Source organism: Conger conger, chromosome 6 (genome assembly GCF_963514075.1).
Source record: "Conger conger chromosome 6, fConCon1.1, whole genome shotgun sequence".
In the NCBI taxonomy this organism is placed as follows: domain Eukaryota; kingdom Metazoa; phylum Chordata; class Actinopteri; order Anguilliformes; family Congridae; genus Conger; species Conger conger.
Window position 1 is genome coordinate 56060831 of NC_083765.1, and position 16370 is coordinate 56077200.

Consider the following 16370-nt stretch of genomic DNA (forward strand, 5'->3'; position numbering starts at 1 on the left):
GGGGCATAGAAACAAACAGCTCTTCCCATAGTGCAGATATAGATCTCTTTAAACACATACCTCATGCACTACCTGCAATGAGTAGGATTTCCTCTGCTGTAAAGCAGTATCTGTTCTCATATGTTACATTATGTTCTTTGCTGATATAACTAGTCAGGTTGCGTATGCGTTAGCACAGAACCGGGCCTTGGAATGTTCTTTCCAAGCCAAGAATGTCTCACGAAGGCTCCAAGCTGAAACCCTTGGGTTAAATGGGTCATTCCTGTAAGTTATGTAATGGCAGACATCATACCAAATATGCATGGGTATCTCGAAAAGGGCAGCTAAAGAGACTTCTTCCAGACAATTTTCCATCCACCAATCCAGAAACATGCAAGACATTAGAAGCATTCCTGTGCAGATAAACATGCCTGTTCCACTGTTATGCAAGGCCACGTGTTTGGGTGTGACCGTCGGATTAGACAGGAGCTTGCCAGCTCTCGTGCTGTCAGTGAAGATCTGTGCTTTGCATAGCCGAATATGCATGGGTATTCGAGCATACTTTTTTTTCTTCTTTTTTTCCCCCCAATTGCTTTTAAAAAACCAGATCCCCTGAGTCCCAAAAAACATTCAGGACAGTTTTCTATAAAGTTTGTAAATAACCAGACCAGGTAGTACAATTACATGCGTGTCAATTCAGTTCCTTACATAGTGTTCAAGGGCTGATTTCCCAGGTACGCCACTGAGGTCATAACCACTCAGCATATTTCCAGCTGAATAAATGGACACTATGTAAAAATAGTGTACACTGCTCTGCATAAGATCTGCCAAATTCCAGTAATGTTTACCTGCGGCCAGTAAAATCATGAAGTTACATTTTCTCTGTGGCTTCTCCGAGAACAGGATGTTGTTTTCGTAGTAAGTTTAGCTTTGTTGCCTGTGGCCTATTTTTAGTTTCACTATTTAACCATTTAGTATATCTCTAAAAGGTTTTTAAGAAGTAAGCGAAACGGTGACATTCTCATCGAGAAGCAGCAGTTAAATCCTGAGATGCCATCCGATAGCCGATGAGATAATTTGTGTTATGTAGGCCTCAAACTAAGACGTTGACCTATTATATAACATGAACAACGCAGAGCTCAATAATTGGAAGGGAGCAAGACTAAATGCACCACAACTTTCTGAAGCAGCATCAACAAAGACAATATGCGATAACCACCTATAGCAGGGGAGTCCATCTTATCCGAAAAGGGCCGGTGTGGGTGCAGGTTTTTGTTTTTACCCAGCATGAAGACACCTGGCCCAACTAGGGGCAGCCTGTAGCCTAGTGGCTAAGGTACATGACTGGTGGTTAAAGCTCTGGTGTAGCCACAATGAGGCCCTTGAGCAAGACCCTGCACTACTCCAGGGGGATGGTCCCCTGCTAATGAACTGAATTGAAGTCGCATTGGATAAATGCTTCTGCTAAATAACATATTATGAACTAATTATCCAATCATGGTCTTCAATAAAGAGAATCAAGTCAGTAATAACTGTCAGCACTGGGCTAAAACCAAAACCTGCACCCACACTGGCTCTTTTGGAGACCCCTGACCTATAGCTGAAGATTCACACAGTTTGAGGGGCTCAAAAAGCCTGACAAAAAGCAGCTGTCCCACCCTAACACCCCACGGCCGCTGCAGCCCCCTTACCTGTAGTAGCGCGACTGCAGGTACGTGGAGCACACGGCTTTGGAGACGTGGCTGGCCGAGCCAAAGTCTATGACCTTCACCCTGTAGGGCTGCCGCACAGGGTCCACCAGCATGATGTTCTCGGGCTTGAGGTCGGCGTGGATGAGCCCCAGGCTCTTCAGCTTCTTCAGCGCGGTGGCCACCTGCTGCAGGATGGGCCGGATCACCTTGAGCGGCAGCGGGCTGAACTTGTTCTGCTTGAGGAAGTCGTACAGGTTCTGCTCCAGCATCTCGAACACCAGGCAGGTGTGGTTGCGGTGCTGGAAGCACTCGAAGGCCCGCACCAGGTTGTTCTCGTCGGCATTCTCGCTGCTCAGACGGGCCAGGATGCCCACCTCGATCTGGCCCTGCCGCGCGTACGATGGGTGGTTCTTCAGGATCTTGACGGCCACCACGTCGCTCGTGCCCCGCTTCCAGCACTTCACCACCTGGCCGAAAGTCCCCCGGCCCAGGAAGTCCAACACCTCGTAGGTGTTCTTCATGGAGCACAGCACCTCGTGCTGCACCAGCTGGTAGTCCCCATCCCCGCCCGCCGCCCCTGCCCCGCCCTGCTTCGAGGGCCCTCCCCCCACCCCTGCTCCTGCCCCCCCCGCCGGGTTCGCCACACTGGTTTGCAACATAGCAGGCAACATGGACAGGTCCTCGACTATCTGCATGGCGCTCTCCCGGTTATCCAACTCCTCGCTCTTACGTTTCAGCCCGCATCGCTGCGGACCGAGTCCCGAGTTCAAACCTGCGCTGTCCTCGTTCTCCTTCTCGTTCTCCTTCTCGTCCTGGTCTCCGCCCCCTCCCCCTCCCCCTCCCCCTCCTCGTCCGCTGCTCCGGTCACCGTCTCCGCCTCCTTCCCTCACTGCTCCGCTGCCACCTTCCCCGCCCTCCTGCAGGCTCCGCCCCTTGCCCTGCGAGGGGACCGCCCCTTCCTGGGGCCGCTGGCGGTGCGAGCCGCTCAAAGACGCCGGCTGAGACGCGAGGTCCTGCCTGTCGCGGGGTCTGCCAGCCGCCGAGTCCTCAGTCTGAAACGAACGAACACTTTTGGTGGGCTTGGCGATGCCGAGGGTTCTACCATTCAAATAGGTCCGCGGGTGGGCTCTCTCATGGTAAACGCAGCTGCTGGGCTCGACTTTCAGTTTCTTCACTCTACAAAAGGCACTTGACTGGGTCTGATAAACATGTGGTGGGTATACTAAGACTTGTGAGGCCATACCTGTGGGGAAGAGAGGAAAGCGTGGAATTAGTGCAAGGCCAACGGGCAATTGGGTCCACACACAAACTTTCAAAACCCACCCAAATGGCATACAGAAGATTAGTTTCTGCTCAACTACCACTGGACTAAACTATTCCCGTTTCATGTATATGAAAAACGTACCAAAGTCGGATTGGGTTTTAAGAATTCCAGTTAAATTGAAGTGGGATTAATCGCATGAATTACAGTCAATTTAATTACAGAATATGACCAGAAATTCACTAGACACACAGACATTAAAAGGATATTCATTTGTAATGAAGACAAATGTTCATCCATAAGCACAGGAAAATATTAAATTCCAATTTGTTTTTTTGTCATTGCCTTTAATATCTAAAATGCGTGACTTCGCTGTTCCATATCTGAACAATGGCGTAGAGCACTGGGCTAAGCCTAATCACATTTTAGCACCGATATGCAATCCCTCAAGAGCTTTTGCTGGAAAAGTACTGGAAGAGAAAACCTATTTTTCATGCAAGCTCGTTTTGTAATGTTTGCATGTGAGATTTCATAAGGCAGCACAAAATTAGGCAATGCCGTCTTGCGGTTGGCACATCGCAAATACAGATGAGTGAAGCCGCGTCTTTTTTTTCTGAAAACATTTGCGCTGACATGCACGCAAATTCCACAGCTCGAAAGTCCTGCGCCAGACTCTGAGCGCACAGGCCGGGCAAGTGACGTCAGCGCACAGACGCAACCTTTCCAGATGAAAAACACGTGCGCTTCGATGGAGGCCTTGTTCCCCCACTGCTACTGTTGGGAAGGGACCGAATGCTCAATAGGTTCACCTGACCTTTTATGGCCGGTTTCCCAGCAGCAACCTTTCGGTCTCTGGGGAACTGGCGTTTGGTTACTCAGAGCAGGGAAAGTTGAGTAATGACTGTTGCGCTGCCCACAGCAGCGCAAAACACCAGCTTCGATAAGGATTCCTCCCAGCAACAACGCTTGGCCCATTTCCTCATTTCAAAAAGCAATGCGATACTTACAGTTTTTTTTATAGACAAAATATTTAGACAAAACTGGGACGTCTCTCTTCAGCAAAGGTGTGGCACAGCATATTTAATTTCATTGGGTTCGTAGTTTAGGGCCACTCATACGGTGCCCTTGGCACACTGAACTGTCCCCACAGCTGTCTGCGTGTCCAGCTGAAGCCGCCAATCTAGTTCTGCTGGAGCAGATCTAGCCCTTGGAATGAGCTACAGTCTACCAGGCAGCATTAGCCTAAAGCTAACAAATAGCCTATTCAAAAATAAGCACAACACACCGTTCATTCAGCCGCGGCATACTGCTGTGGCAGGATTTTCAATTATAGTTTCTCGAAAACCAAGGTGTTAAACATATTTTCAGATTTAGTCACCACTACGAATTCGAGAAATGAAGCCCAAACTTACTCAGTGGCTTCATTTAAGTGGCTTAACAGTTTGACTGTAGACAGTAGACTGTAAAAGCACGTATTAAAAATAACTATCAAGAGCCTACCTCACTCTCTCCTCTTTTTGGTCCTCCATGTTACATCCCCAACCCCCCCCCAAAAGAAAAGCAAGGGAGCTTCAAAGTAGAACTAATCAATTAGGCATCTTAGAGGAGAGAACGTCTACGTCGGGCTGCTTCGCTTGCGACAGCCCAAACAGCAGCGCAAGGCAAAGGGAACTAGATAAGGCCACGCTATTCAACAGGAGACCATGTGACCCAAACCACAGCCAATTTCCCCTTTGTGGGGCAGACTTTGCAACTCAACTTCGTCACCTTTTTTTTTTACGCAAAGAACATCGGCCAGGAAGCAAGGCGCCGTCACTTCCGCCTCAAAGCCAAAACAGCTGACAGCTGCAGTTCTAGAAAACAGATAAACGTGAGCGATGTACTGATAAAGACTGGTGCAAGTTCGCTCTTCTGGTAGTATTCTACCATCAAATTTGGCTGCAATGAGCCTGGTCGCATCCTAACCGAAAGCTGTGGAAACCTTGACCAGCCACGTTCCACGTGACATCCATTTTCTGACGAGCTAAAACTCCCTGTGCACTGAGAAGAAACCTATTCACTGTGGAGAACTCTGACCTATACTGGGGTTTCCCCCCCAGATGCCCAAAGAGTTCAGAAGGGGAAGGGAGGGTTCTTTGGAGGATGACCAAATACAAGTAATCTTAGTCATTTCAGTACATCTGGTGCAGATATTCCCAAGTCAAGATGCACACTGCGTTCATTAGTGATCTATCTGATAGATTATCTGAAAACAGTCCAGTGTTTGCTTGCCCCTATGTCAGCTAATGTAATGTCAGCTGTCCAAAAAGCCAAGCTTAACAAACAAATCCAGGCTTTCCAGACTTGGTTGTGGTATTATCAATACATTCTTTTATAAAAAGCAGAGGGTTATGTTCTGTGAATTCTGTCAGCACTGGGACTTCCATCCTCAATTAGAGAGTTTTACACATCCAGCTGGCTGCAGACACTCACTGTGTGGGCTCGCTCTGCACGACAGCCAAAAATAACTGCGCTCATAGAAAAACGGTGTTGCACTTGTGACACACGCTTACGGCTCGGGCGGCACAAAGACGGCGCATTGTTTCGCTGCAGAAAACTTGCTTCATTGTCGACAGACTTCGCTACGCTCCCGTGGCGGGCGGAAGTGGAGGGATTAGACCCGGCCTGTCTCGGTGTGGATGGTAAATAAGGCCCACCCGTGCCGTCGGAGACGTTTGTGCGGACCAGGGGCAAACCAGACAGCGAGGCTTGACCTCCGAACCTGCTCGCAAAAGCCAAACTCCAAAGATGAGCCGGTCTCAAGGCAACCGGCCCAGAACGTGCCAAAACGAGGAGGAGTTTTTGAGCGGCGGCGAAGTTGAACTGCTGAGGGAGAGATGGGCTGGGCTGTTTTATCAGGGAACGGCCAGCCTGCCAACTGTCCGCAACCCTGTTCCCTGCTGGCACGCAGGTGGTGTATGCCGAATTCTTTATCAGAAGTACAAAAGCGTCCAGACGGTAGGGCAGCTTATGCATGTGCCGGCACAGGGAAAATATTAAACGAGCCTCAGGCCCTAACAGCAGGGGACAGGAATGGAGCCCGTTTGTCTGTTATCAGACGAGCGACTTCAGGGTGGCGTCTCCTGTAGTGGAGCTCCTTTGGCAGCACACTGAGTAAATATTAACCGACCAGCTGCAGTGTTCGTGGGATACTGGACACTGAGAGGGTGATAAGACACAAAAAGACACTAAAGAACGACCTGTTTTGGCATTAAAATATGCCACAGCAGGCACGCAGAGATCCTCACCAGAGCTGCATCAACCAAGAAGGCCATTTTAGCAACATGGGAACTGTGCGCACCAAAAAGGGGGGTTTGTTGTTTTTTTTTAGTCGTTGCTAAAAGGGAGCCTTTAAATCTTTAACAAAAATGCTGTACCACACAGCACACAATGTATCGGCTGACGGGTCTAAATAATCGCAACTACTTTCAAAGCCCACTGCCGCAGTTGAAAGGAGTTGGTAGTTTATCAGACAAAGTTTTGCCCAGTAATTTAGAATTCCCTTTGTGCACAACCATATGGTACGGGACAAACGAGGACACCCCGTTTAATTCTCCAGGTTCCATTTGTTCAAAGTTTGTGCCGGCGCACCTTTTGCCAATTTCATGAGAACTTTACAAGAGGCACTACAGGAGCAGGAGTGGCAGGTTCTGAGAAAGAGTCCACTCTCTTATCTCCTCATCAGCAAAATGGCCTCCGCTCAGAGATGAGCATCAGAACACTTCCCCCTCACAGGCCAGGGACACCGGCAGGCCAAGCAAGTCACGCTACCCAAAGCACATCTGTCAAGCGGTTCGGTGACGTAGGAAGAGCCCACAGCCTCCGTACTTGCGAGATAAGATAAATCTGGGCCAGTCTGGCATTCATTTGAGGGAGTGATCTGACGGGACCTTCTGTTTGGGGACCGGACATGCGAGGAGGGACCAGTTACAATGTTGGAGTCAAGCAACTGGGAAGGGGGGGGGGGGGGGGGGGGGGACTTCACAAATAGAGCCCTTTAATAAATTTAAGCTTGCGTGTGTGGCAGCTGCAAGGCCTGCTATTATTACCTCCCGTAGCCTGACACTCCCCTACGCTGGGTGGAAACTCCTCGCGTGGTGTCGGGTTACTGTGACTCAAGGTCCAGGGCCACAAGTAATTGCTTCTTGTTGACCTTTTGCCTGAGTCAGGACAATCCTGCTGTGGGGTGTCGAGTGGGGTGGGGGGTTCGGCAGAAAGCACCTGAATGGTGCAGCCACCCCTGTGGAAAAAGTGCAGTCGTGGTGCAAGGCAAAGCCTCAAAGGCTCCCATTTGTCGCGTAGATCCAAAGGGCGAATGCTGCGCTGATGTGTTAATTGGGTGCAAAGACATCTGGTCAAAAGATGAGCCGCCTATGTGTCTGCACTACAGGGAAGCCATTTCCTTAAGCTGCCCACTGCTACAGCAAGCCTCCTTAAGCTCTGCCCAGTGTATTTATATGGAGTGGGGGGAAAAAACAATAGAGAAAAATGCCAATTCAGTGGTAAACACATGAAAAAGTATTGGGAAGAAGTTGGAATGGTACTTTTCTGAAACAGCCTCTCGTGTCAAAATGACCAAATTTTGCGCCTTACTTTTGGATTTGGTCGGGGCTTGAAAAATGTTTACAGTTTGAACTCGCACACAAAGGCATCGGAATTCTGCCACAGTACTTCCAGCAGTCTCCTCAGGAACAGACAGATAAGATGGTGTTTTCTCCAAAATGGCACAAAGACCAACCACAGGGGAGCTCTCTCTCAACCCCCAGTCTGTTGGAACATTTCTGTCATTACCATCCAGTTAAAAACTTCCCCCTTCAAACGGAAATACTCCATCAGCCAGAGGAGTATTCTGACAAAGTTCAACACTATTACAAGACAGGCCATTGGAATATTATCTGTGTCAATTACAACCCAATTTTATCCTGAACCAGTTGTACATATAATTATATCAATCTCCCCTCAGGTGTGTCACTTCAAAATAGGTTTATTCAATCATATGAATTAATCACTTGTTGAAACATTTACAAAACTGCCCTTTTTCCAGCATTGGAACAATAAAGAAACACCTAAGCTGGCGGAAATGTATATGGAGAAACCAAGAGGTTGGTGTGGTTTACAAACCAGCACCGCACCATGGAGACAGTCACATCACATGGCGTATGCATGCAGCGGCAGACTGGGACAGCCCAGAACAAACAATCCCCCGGGCCACGTCAGGCAACGGTGGGCCGGGGCGACCATCTGCCATCTGACACACCTAGAGGACTACCATTACATGATTGAGCTAAGACTTTCCAACCCGGCGCTGCAACCGATAAGCACCTGGACACTGTTCAACTGCGTGAACGCCTTCCAAACACCACCTGGCTGCCAAATGATCGCGGCCTCAGCACACGGTGACGGAATGAACAGCACATAAAGACCTGGCAACCCAATGACCACCATCTCCGTGCTTAGCAACAGAGTAAACACCACGTAAACAAAACCACAAAAGCCAAAAAAGAAAGCAAGCTACCACGACGCGTTAACCAACCGTGATCACCTGAACGACACTATGAGATCACCTGAACCGCAACCATTACATGAGCACTGGTCAGCCATTGGCAAAATAATAATAACATACTTTTGGATTTTTCTTTGTTTTCTTTTCGGTTTAAACGACTGCTGTGACTGCAGCACTGCCAACGCAGTGTACCCTGAAGAAAGGGATAAAAGACTGGAGCCTTCAGCTTAATAAGGGGTTCCTTATTTAATAAGCATGCGGCATTGTGTTCACAAGACCCGGAGTATCACGTTCGCATGAAGCCAACAAAGCGCCATTAAGAGTCCAGAAATAAAATCTAATGCATAACAAATTACAGCCGGCATGCTCCAGTTTTCAAGGAGACGCAACAAACGGGAGTCAGAAGCAAAACAAGCAGGACTATTGATTGCGGCGCAGGAATCGCAGGCCGCTCACGTGCTTCTCCACGGGGAGAGAGAGGTGTGAGAGACTCAACAGCAACATTCCACAACTGCACAATGTCTGCCAGCCATTTTGACCCAACAGCAAACCGAAGGCTCGCGTTCAATCTGCAGTAGCAGGTAAAAGCACGAGGGTAGGTTCACGTCGAGTAAACGGAACATGCAAACGTCCAGCCAGGGTACAGCGTTCTCTGGTGTACAATGAAAGTTTCTTACTTTCTTGCTAACTTCCTGAGATCACAAGAAGCGGCATAGGGATCTATTGTGTGTCATGGTTAGTTGCTGCTGAACAAATTAATCCCATAGAAATAATTGGAGACATTCTCTGTTCCTTATTCTGGGATGATTCATCCCGTTGAAAACTGAACATTGCGGGGATCCCGAGCCGCGTATCATATTACTCGACACGCCCAACGACTGGGATCAAATTTGGACCGCGTCATACTCGGCCATGGTCAGGAGTCGAACTGGGCAAGGCACAATTAACCGTAACAACACCCTGGGAGGGCAGGCTCTGGGTGCCTTATCGCTCCACAGAGCCTTCTCTGTTTGATCGGATGCATGTAATCTACACGCGACAGCTGCATCGGCTGCACAATCCTATAGCACAGTAGAGGTGGTAGCTCAGCCACCAGACAGCAGTGTTAACAACAAGGGGAATGATATGGGACAATGATACGGGAATATCTTTTTTCAAAAAGGAATACTGTGACGATTCCCCTATTGTTGTGCAAAAGCTGTCAGAGTCTCAACAAACCCAATAGTAGCACCACACAGAACACATCTGCAGCTTGGTTTTGGGGAGAGTGGGGGAAAAGAATATGCATTTCAACCACACAAGACCCAATTCCAACAAATACAAACATTGAACCCTTGAAAATCAGCACCTGGTTGCAGCACGTGCACTGTGCTGCTTTACAGGGGAAGAGTTCAAAACAATAAAGCAACAGGAAGCCACTGGAGACCTGTGACAACAGGAGTTACAAACTTTGTAACAATGCCAACCCAAAAACAAGAAGTGATGAAACAAGGAAGTTTCAACAGCATGTCAGCACAGGTATTACATTAGAAATGTATTACACTAGGAATGCAAGCTGGCTTTTACTTTGAAATATCTGGAAGAGAGCCCAACACAGCCACATTTGCCACACAATCAGACACATGCATATCATGTACGTTCACTCATTAAATTAATCTTCAAAATGTCAGACAAAAATATTCACTGTTGCTGTTCATTTTTATTTTACTTAATTTAACATTTCAAACAAAAATTGTTCTTAATTTAGCTTGCAAACTGAAAATAACAATCCCTGCTTCCTCCAAACAAATTTGAGCCACAAACAAAATATGCAGGGCAGTCAGTCAGGAATAATTGTAGTTTTAATATTAGAAACACACATAGCTATTTGAGGCATTGCTGGTTGATCATTTGCCTGCAAGTGACCAATTATTTCTATTTAATTTCTATTTAACCTTCTTTCTACAATGATTCAAATTGTGCACCCAACATTACCATGTCTGGGTACTTTTGCATACTCTTTAAATTAAACTTTGTAGGACTTTGTCTACCTTGGAGGAGGATCAGAATTACTTTTTTAAACCTGCTACTGTCAGAAGAATTGCATAAACTATTTATGAAAAAGATTGTGTGTTCATTTTTGTTATCTGAACCTTCAGATTCAAAACAGCCCATTTGTGGCTTGTTTTGACGGTGCCCCTTTGGATATATTAATTTGTTTCTATTAGTGATCAAAGAATGAATCCGCAAACTCTTTCAGAATTAGCTAACAATCCAATAAGAATATGAAACATTATTGTTGATAGATTTGGCTACTTCTAATGAAATGTGATTAATTCAAAGGCAGTTCTTGCCAACCGCTAATGTGTTTTCTTATGCTTAACTTTATTTTTAGTTATAGTTACAATTTCTGAAATTGTAAAAGTAGCTTATTATGCGTCTGCAAAACAAACTGATATACACTTTTGGTTAGCTTTAAACTGCTTTGATTCGTATAAAACAAAATACTTCAGTTACTTCAGTTAACAAAGTCTGTTAAATGAAAACAAAACTAGACTAAAACTAAAGATTTAACTCGAAAAAATAAAAAAGTAAGCCCCACATAAATAGAATAAGTTTTGCTCACTTAATTGTATTACTTCAACAGTCATTACTTAAGTTGAGTAAGTTATGTGAGATGCTATTACAGTAAATTACTTTCAAGCTGTCCTGACAATTCCATTTCTGAGAAAATTGCACTAAAATAATTTCGTCTAGTGAGAATACTGGTCATGATTTACAGTGCAAGTGATAGTATCGGCAAGTGGGAACGCATATTAGCGGAATTAAACGGATATAGACACAGCAGCGCGGCTCGAGTTCGTACTTTTTTCTAAAGGAGCTAGCTAACCGAACTGTAACTGACGCTGCAACTAAAAGCAAATTCAGTCACAAGTGGACAAGGTAAGTTACCATATAAGTGACTATTTGTTGACAAGAACATATTGTTAACGTTATCCATTTCCAGCACCCAACCGAGAAAACGCCAAGTTAGATGGACAACAATAGTGAAAATCAAAAATATAGCTAACTATAACGTTCGCGCTAGCTCAGTTAGTTCTTGCATGGATAGCTTAATATGTGTAAAGCCAACCATCGTAAATTACGGATTTGTAAATTACGTTACCCAACAGCTAGCCAGTGAACAAACGTAAAGTAAACGAGAAACTAAGTTAGCCAGTCAAGTTAGCTAGCAATGTTGGTCTTACCTAGTCAGCCAAATGTCATATGTCGTCATCTAGGTGGTTAGCAAAGTTAGACAACCACAAGTTTGTTCCAGTTGCGATAATTCACTAGTTACTATTTGTAGCCAACCAGCTACTACTAAAAACCACTATTTTATTGATTTATTGTTAGGCAGCTAGCTAACAAGCTAGTCATCCAGACAGTTGGCAGCTAGGATAAAGGAGACTAAAAATACGTATGACATTTAACCAACTGTGTACTTCTAAGCACACAAATGACAAAAATGAGAAAGGCAAAGACTTACCTTCACACACAATAACAAGTGATAGAATCCAGGGCTTCTCTGAACATGTTAGCTACGGAGTTATAGCGTACCCATACCATGCTCAGTTTGCCTGCATTGCTGCCATCTTGTTCTGGACAACAGGAGGGGAGACCTCGCTCTCGACAAAACCACCATCTCCCACATTTTAAACTTCAAAGAACTCACGCATAAAATAATTCAGCGGGATCGGATCAAGATCAATGCGTAGTTAACGAGTTCTGGTTTCACTGAAGATTGTTTTTCTCTTGGTTGCGAGGGCAATGAAACCCATTTTCCCTGTTTTGAAAAGGGACCGCCTGTCCCTGTGTCTTTCCGATCCCTCCCGTTCTCTCCGTCTGAATTAGGCAGGTTGCACTCTGCTGCGTATGGAATGTTTGTTTGCCCATGGCGTGAGGCCAGATTAATCGATCCCAGATTTCACTAGACCCGCACGTACACTATGCGCATATTGAGCAAATGTGTTTTGTGGTTGCACAGCTGAAACAAGTGACAAATACTGTATGTAGTAACAATTATATTTTGATACGTGCCAAAAAACGTATAAAATAGGACAAATGGCTGGTGGAAAATAATTTAGAATGTATATATTTTCAGCGTTCGGTTACTGTTCGTGTGTTGTTTGGTTAAATCAACATGAACATAAAGCATTAGCTATGCTAGTTTAACAAGAGTTTCTCTTGACTGTTGACTTCAGCATTACTTAAACGAAATTGCAGTTTACCATACTGTGATGTTGATAGGCGTTTTATATATATATATATAGGGGGGTTAATTCCCTAAATTAAACCTTTTCAGTTCACAAGATATTTTTTTCAGTTTGCCAATCAAGCATTGTAGGCATATTTAGTTTTTTACCGAATTTAGTTGTACCTATCTGCAAGTATAGTATATATATTTGCAAGCAAATATAATGTGTGTTCCAAATCCCACGGTGGATTTACAGAATTATGTAACTCTAGGCTGGGCTACGTAAATGCAAACAAAATCAGCAGCAGCACTAGCATAATTAGCAGAAAGCATAGGATAACACAAATAGATGGCTCAGAAGTAGTAATCTTAACTATTGAAAAATTAAAGCAGTTGCATTAGTTAACGCACAGGTTACTTATAAAACTGCATTGTTTTAGTGTATTGTATTTCCCAACATATCCCTACAATTCATATTGCCTCAAATGTAGTCGTGGTTGTTCAGTGAAGACCAATATCTGGTGAATAAAATCAGACTGCTTGAACAATGACCAGTTGCATTATACAGTCATTTGATGATACTGTTATGCAAGTTGCCAAGGAAACGCTCTAATTTTCCTCAAGATAGAACACATAATATATTGTCAAAGAGGGCACATTTGAAATTCTGAGCATCCAGCCTAATGAGAACTATCACATTGAGTAATACTGGCAGATGTGAATGGGTTCTATTACAGTAGAATACTGTACATGAGAATGATGCCTGCAAATGGCAGCATGAGTAATAACTTCTTTTCACACAGTCCACTGCTCCTAATATTACTGCTATACTGTATAGCATGCATATGTGCCCAAACACACACACACACACACACACACACACACCATGCGAGTGACATATATCATGATTTGGCTGATTTTCTCTGTAGAGCAAATCTTTAAAAAATGTGATTTCATCTGATTATCCAGTTGTATTTCATAGGATGTGTGTGTGTTATCACAAAATGCCACATCTTAGTGGGCTTCAAGTCTAAACACATTCAACAGAGCTGGAATTCCAATGATACTGATGTGATAAAATCTACAACGACAGGGGATATGTTCCTTCCCCAGTGCTTCTACAATGATAATCTGTTCAGAGAAATAAAATATTTGATTACCATAGCAACTACATACAATATATACAAAGTGAGGGCCGTAAGTATTTGGACAGTGGTACAATTTACATCCATATCGGGTGATCTGTGGAGGAATTACATCCTTTTTTTATAGTACCCCCATCTTAGGGGGCCAAAAGTAATTGGACAGCTGTTTCTGATTAGCCTTGCCTTGGAGTCTGTTATTGGGGTTTATCAACATGAGGACCATAGATGTGCCAATGAAAGTTAAGGAAGCCATTATGAGACTGATAAATGAGAAAGAAACTGTCAGACATATAGGCCAAACAATAGGCTAACATAACCTCAAATTAAAGGTGACAGTATGCACCTTAACCTAATATTCATTGTTTAATTTCATATCCAATGTGTTGGAGTACAGAGCCAAAAGAACAGAAATTGTACCATTGTCCACATAGTTATGGATTGCACTGTATATGGATTATTCTGGCAATGTAGCTTAGTCTCCTTGGCAAAAAAAGGATTGCACGCAAGGGAACATTCACAAGACAGAATGACTCCATGGCACTCCTGCCCAGGCAATATGAAATTGTATTAGTATTTATTAACATAAATGAATGCTGTCCTTTAAATGATAAAAGGTAATTATGTACATTTATTTAACTTATTTCTCCTTGATATTAACATTGATGTATTCTTTAGTCAATCATTTTCACCCAACCCTGAATTCAAAGTAACTTTTGTGACAATAGTTACATTTTCTATCGTTAAAGGAGCCCTTTTCACTGGTCAGAACAGGTAGTGGGTGAGGCAAGCTTTTTAAGTCTATGTACTTGCTCATGGGAATTGTGTGTTATAAAACTATCCATGGTAAATACTATTGACCCCATGGCTTCAAGAGATAAACAAAGCAAATCCAACTCAAATAACTTCAGTATGACTGACCAACAACATATGCTAACAGCTTGATCCGAATGCCCCACAATCATGTATCACTGGATTATGATTCATTAGAACCTTAAAAGGCATGTAGGATGTATTTTTTGCCTTGTATTTTTCCATGCAATGCAAAAAAGTAAGTACCCTCTGAATGAAATGTATATTTTCTCATCTCATCCTGTCTGTGGAAAAAAAACAAACAAACAAGAAATGAGGACGGGGCACTTACTGCTACACAGCAGCTGGTCAAACATAGAAGGCCAAATGGCCTTTTGGTTCTTCTGAGACAGAAGTTCATTGTGTCTTGCTGTTGGATTGAGACATACCCAGCTGCTTACCTCTTTGGTCATTTGTTCCTGAAACAGGTTTACGCTGACAGATTACTATGTGTTACACTTTGTTTGGACTGGTTTTAAATGGCAATGTTACAATACGGTGCTTGAAGGGTATTTTGGTCCAATTTAAAGAAAGGTTTACGGTTAGTGTGTTCCACTTCTTTGGTTTGAAACAGCGACAACATACTTCTTATTTAGGCCTATTAACAGCCTCCTATTTTCAAGGAGAAACATGCCCCATGACATAATACTGTGTTTTTAATACAGTTATAAGGTAAGACTAACTGGTATTGTCTTGTATATTGGAATAGGATATATTGAAACATTTTCAAGAAATAAAATGGTGAATTTTGACCCAATTGTCTACAAACATTTGAAATCCATCCATCCATCCATTATCCTAACCCGCTTATCCTGAACAGGGTCGCAGGGGGGCTGGAGCCTATCCCAGCATACATTGGGCGAAAGGCAGGAATACACCCTGGACAGGTCGCCAGTCCATCGCAGGGCACACACACCATTCACTCACACCCTCATACCCTCATACACTCATACACTCATACCTATGGGCAATTTAGACTCTCCAATCAGCCTAACCTGCATGTCTTTGGACTGTGGGAGGAAACCGGAGTACCCAGAGGAAATCCACGCAGACATGGGGAGAACATGCACACTCCACACAGAGAGGCCCCGGCCGACAGGGATTCGAACCCAGGACATCCTTGCTGTGAGGCGGCAGTGCTACCCACTGCACCATCCGTGCTGCCTACATTTGAAAGCTTAAGATATTTTCTAAAAAGGGGATCCATGTCAAGTGCAAGATTGTGTGAGATCAAGTGTTGCTGAGGAAAAGGAACTTTCACTAATAGTTATTGCAATGCATAAAAATCCCAATGTCTTCTGCTCCTCTCAGCAGTTGCCACCTCTTACTGAATGGACGAAAGTAAAGACCTTCTACCCACATTTATGCTGTTTTCAGAGTGAAGTAGACCATATAGTATACTCTAGTCCCACCAACTTTGACAGCTCTGGGTGACAGTCATATCCCTTTCCTTCCCAAATATTACTGACCACATACACAGTACTTTCAAGACTCCTTTTCCGCATCCATTAAAAAAATCATTTGAATGCATATCTAATTTGCACAACATACATTCATGATTTTATATTGTCATATATGAGCACCTGTAAGTGTTGTGTTTTCGGATTATGAGAAGCATTCCAAAAAATTGTTTGAACGTTCTGTGCTAACGTGTCTTCTTTAGTAAAATATATTGCATTTCCTCCAC

At 44.3% G+C, this 16370-nt stretch overlaps 1 protein-coding gene across 5 annotated transcripts in view; it reads right to left on the minus strand.

The window, feature by feature from the left end:
- Positions 1–12329, minus strand: part of hipk3b (homeodomain interacting protein kinase 3b) — a 47520-nt gene extending 35191 nt beyond the window's left edge. For 3 of the 5 annotated variants that reach the window (XM_061244620.1, XM_061244621.1, XM_061244618.1), the window contains exons 1-2: positions 11982–12329; positions 1671–2913 (exon numbers count right to left, since the gene is read on the minus strand). In XM_061244620.1, coding sequence (XP_061100604.1) covers positions 1671–2911 — 1241 coding nt within the window. In that variant the 5' untranslated portion in view covers positions 2912–2913; positions 11982–12329. Of the gene's footprint in view, positions 1–1670; positions 2914–4431; positions 4571–11981 lie in introns of those variants that run through there. The other 2 variants (XM_061244619.1, XM_061244622.1) reach the window with 2 other exon arrangements.
- Between the last annotated feature and the right edge of the window lie 4041 nt (positions 12330–16370).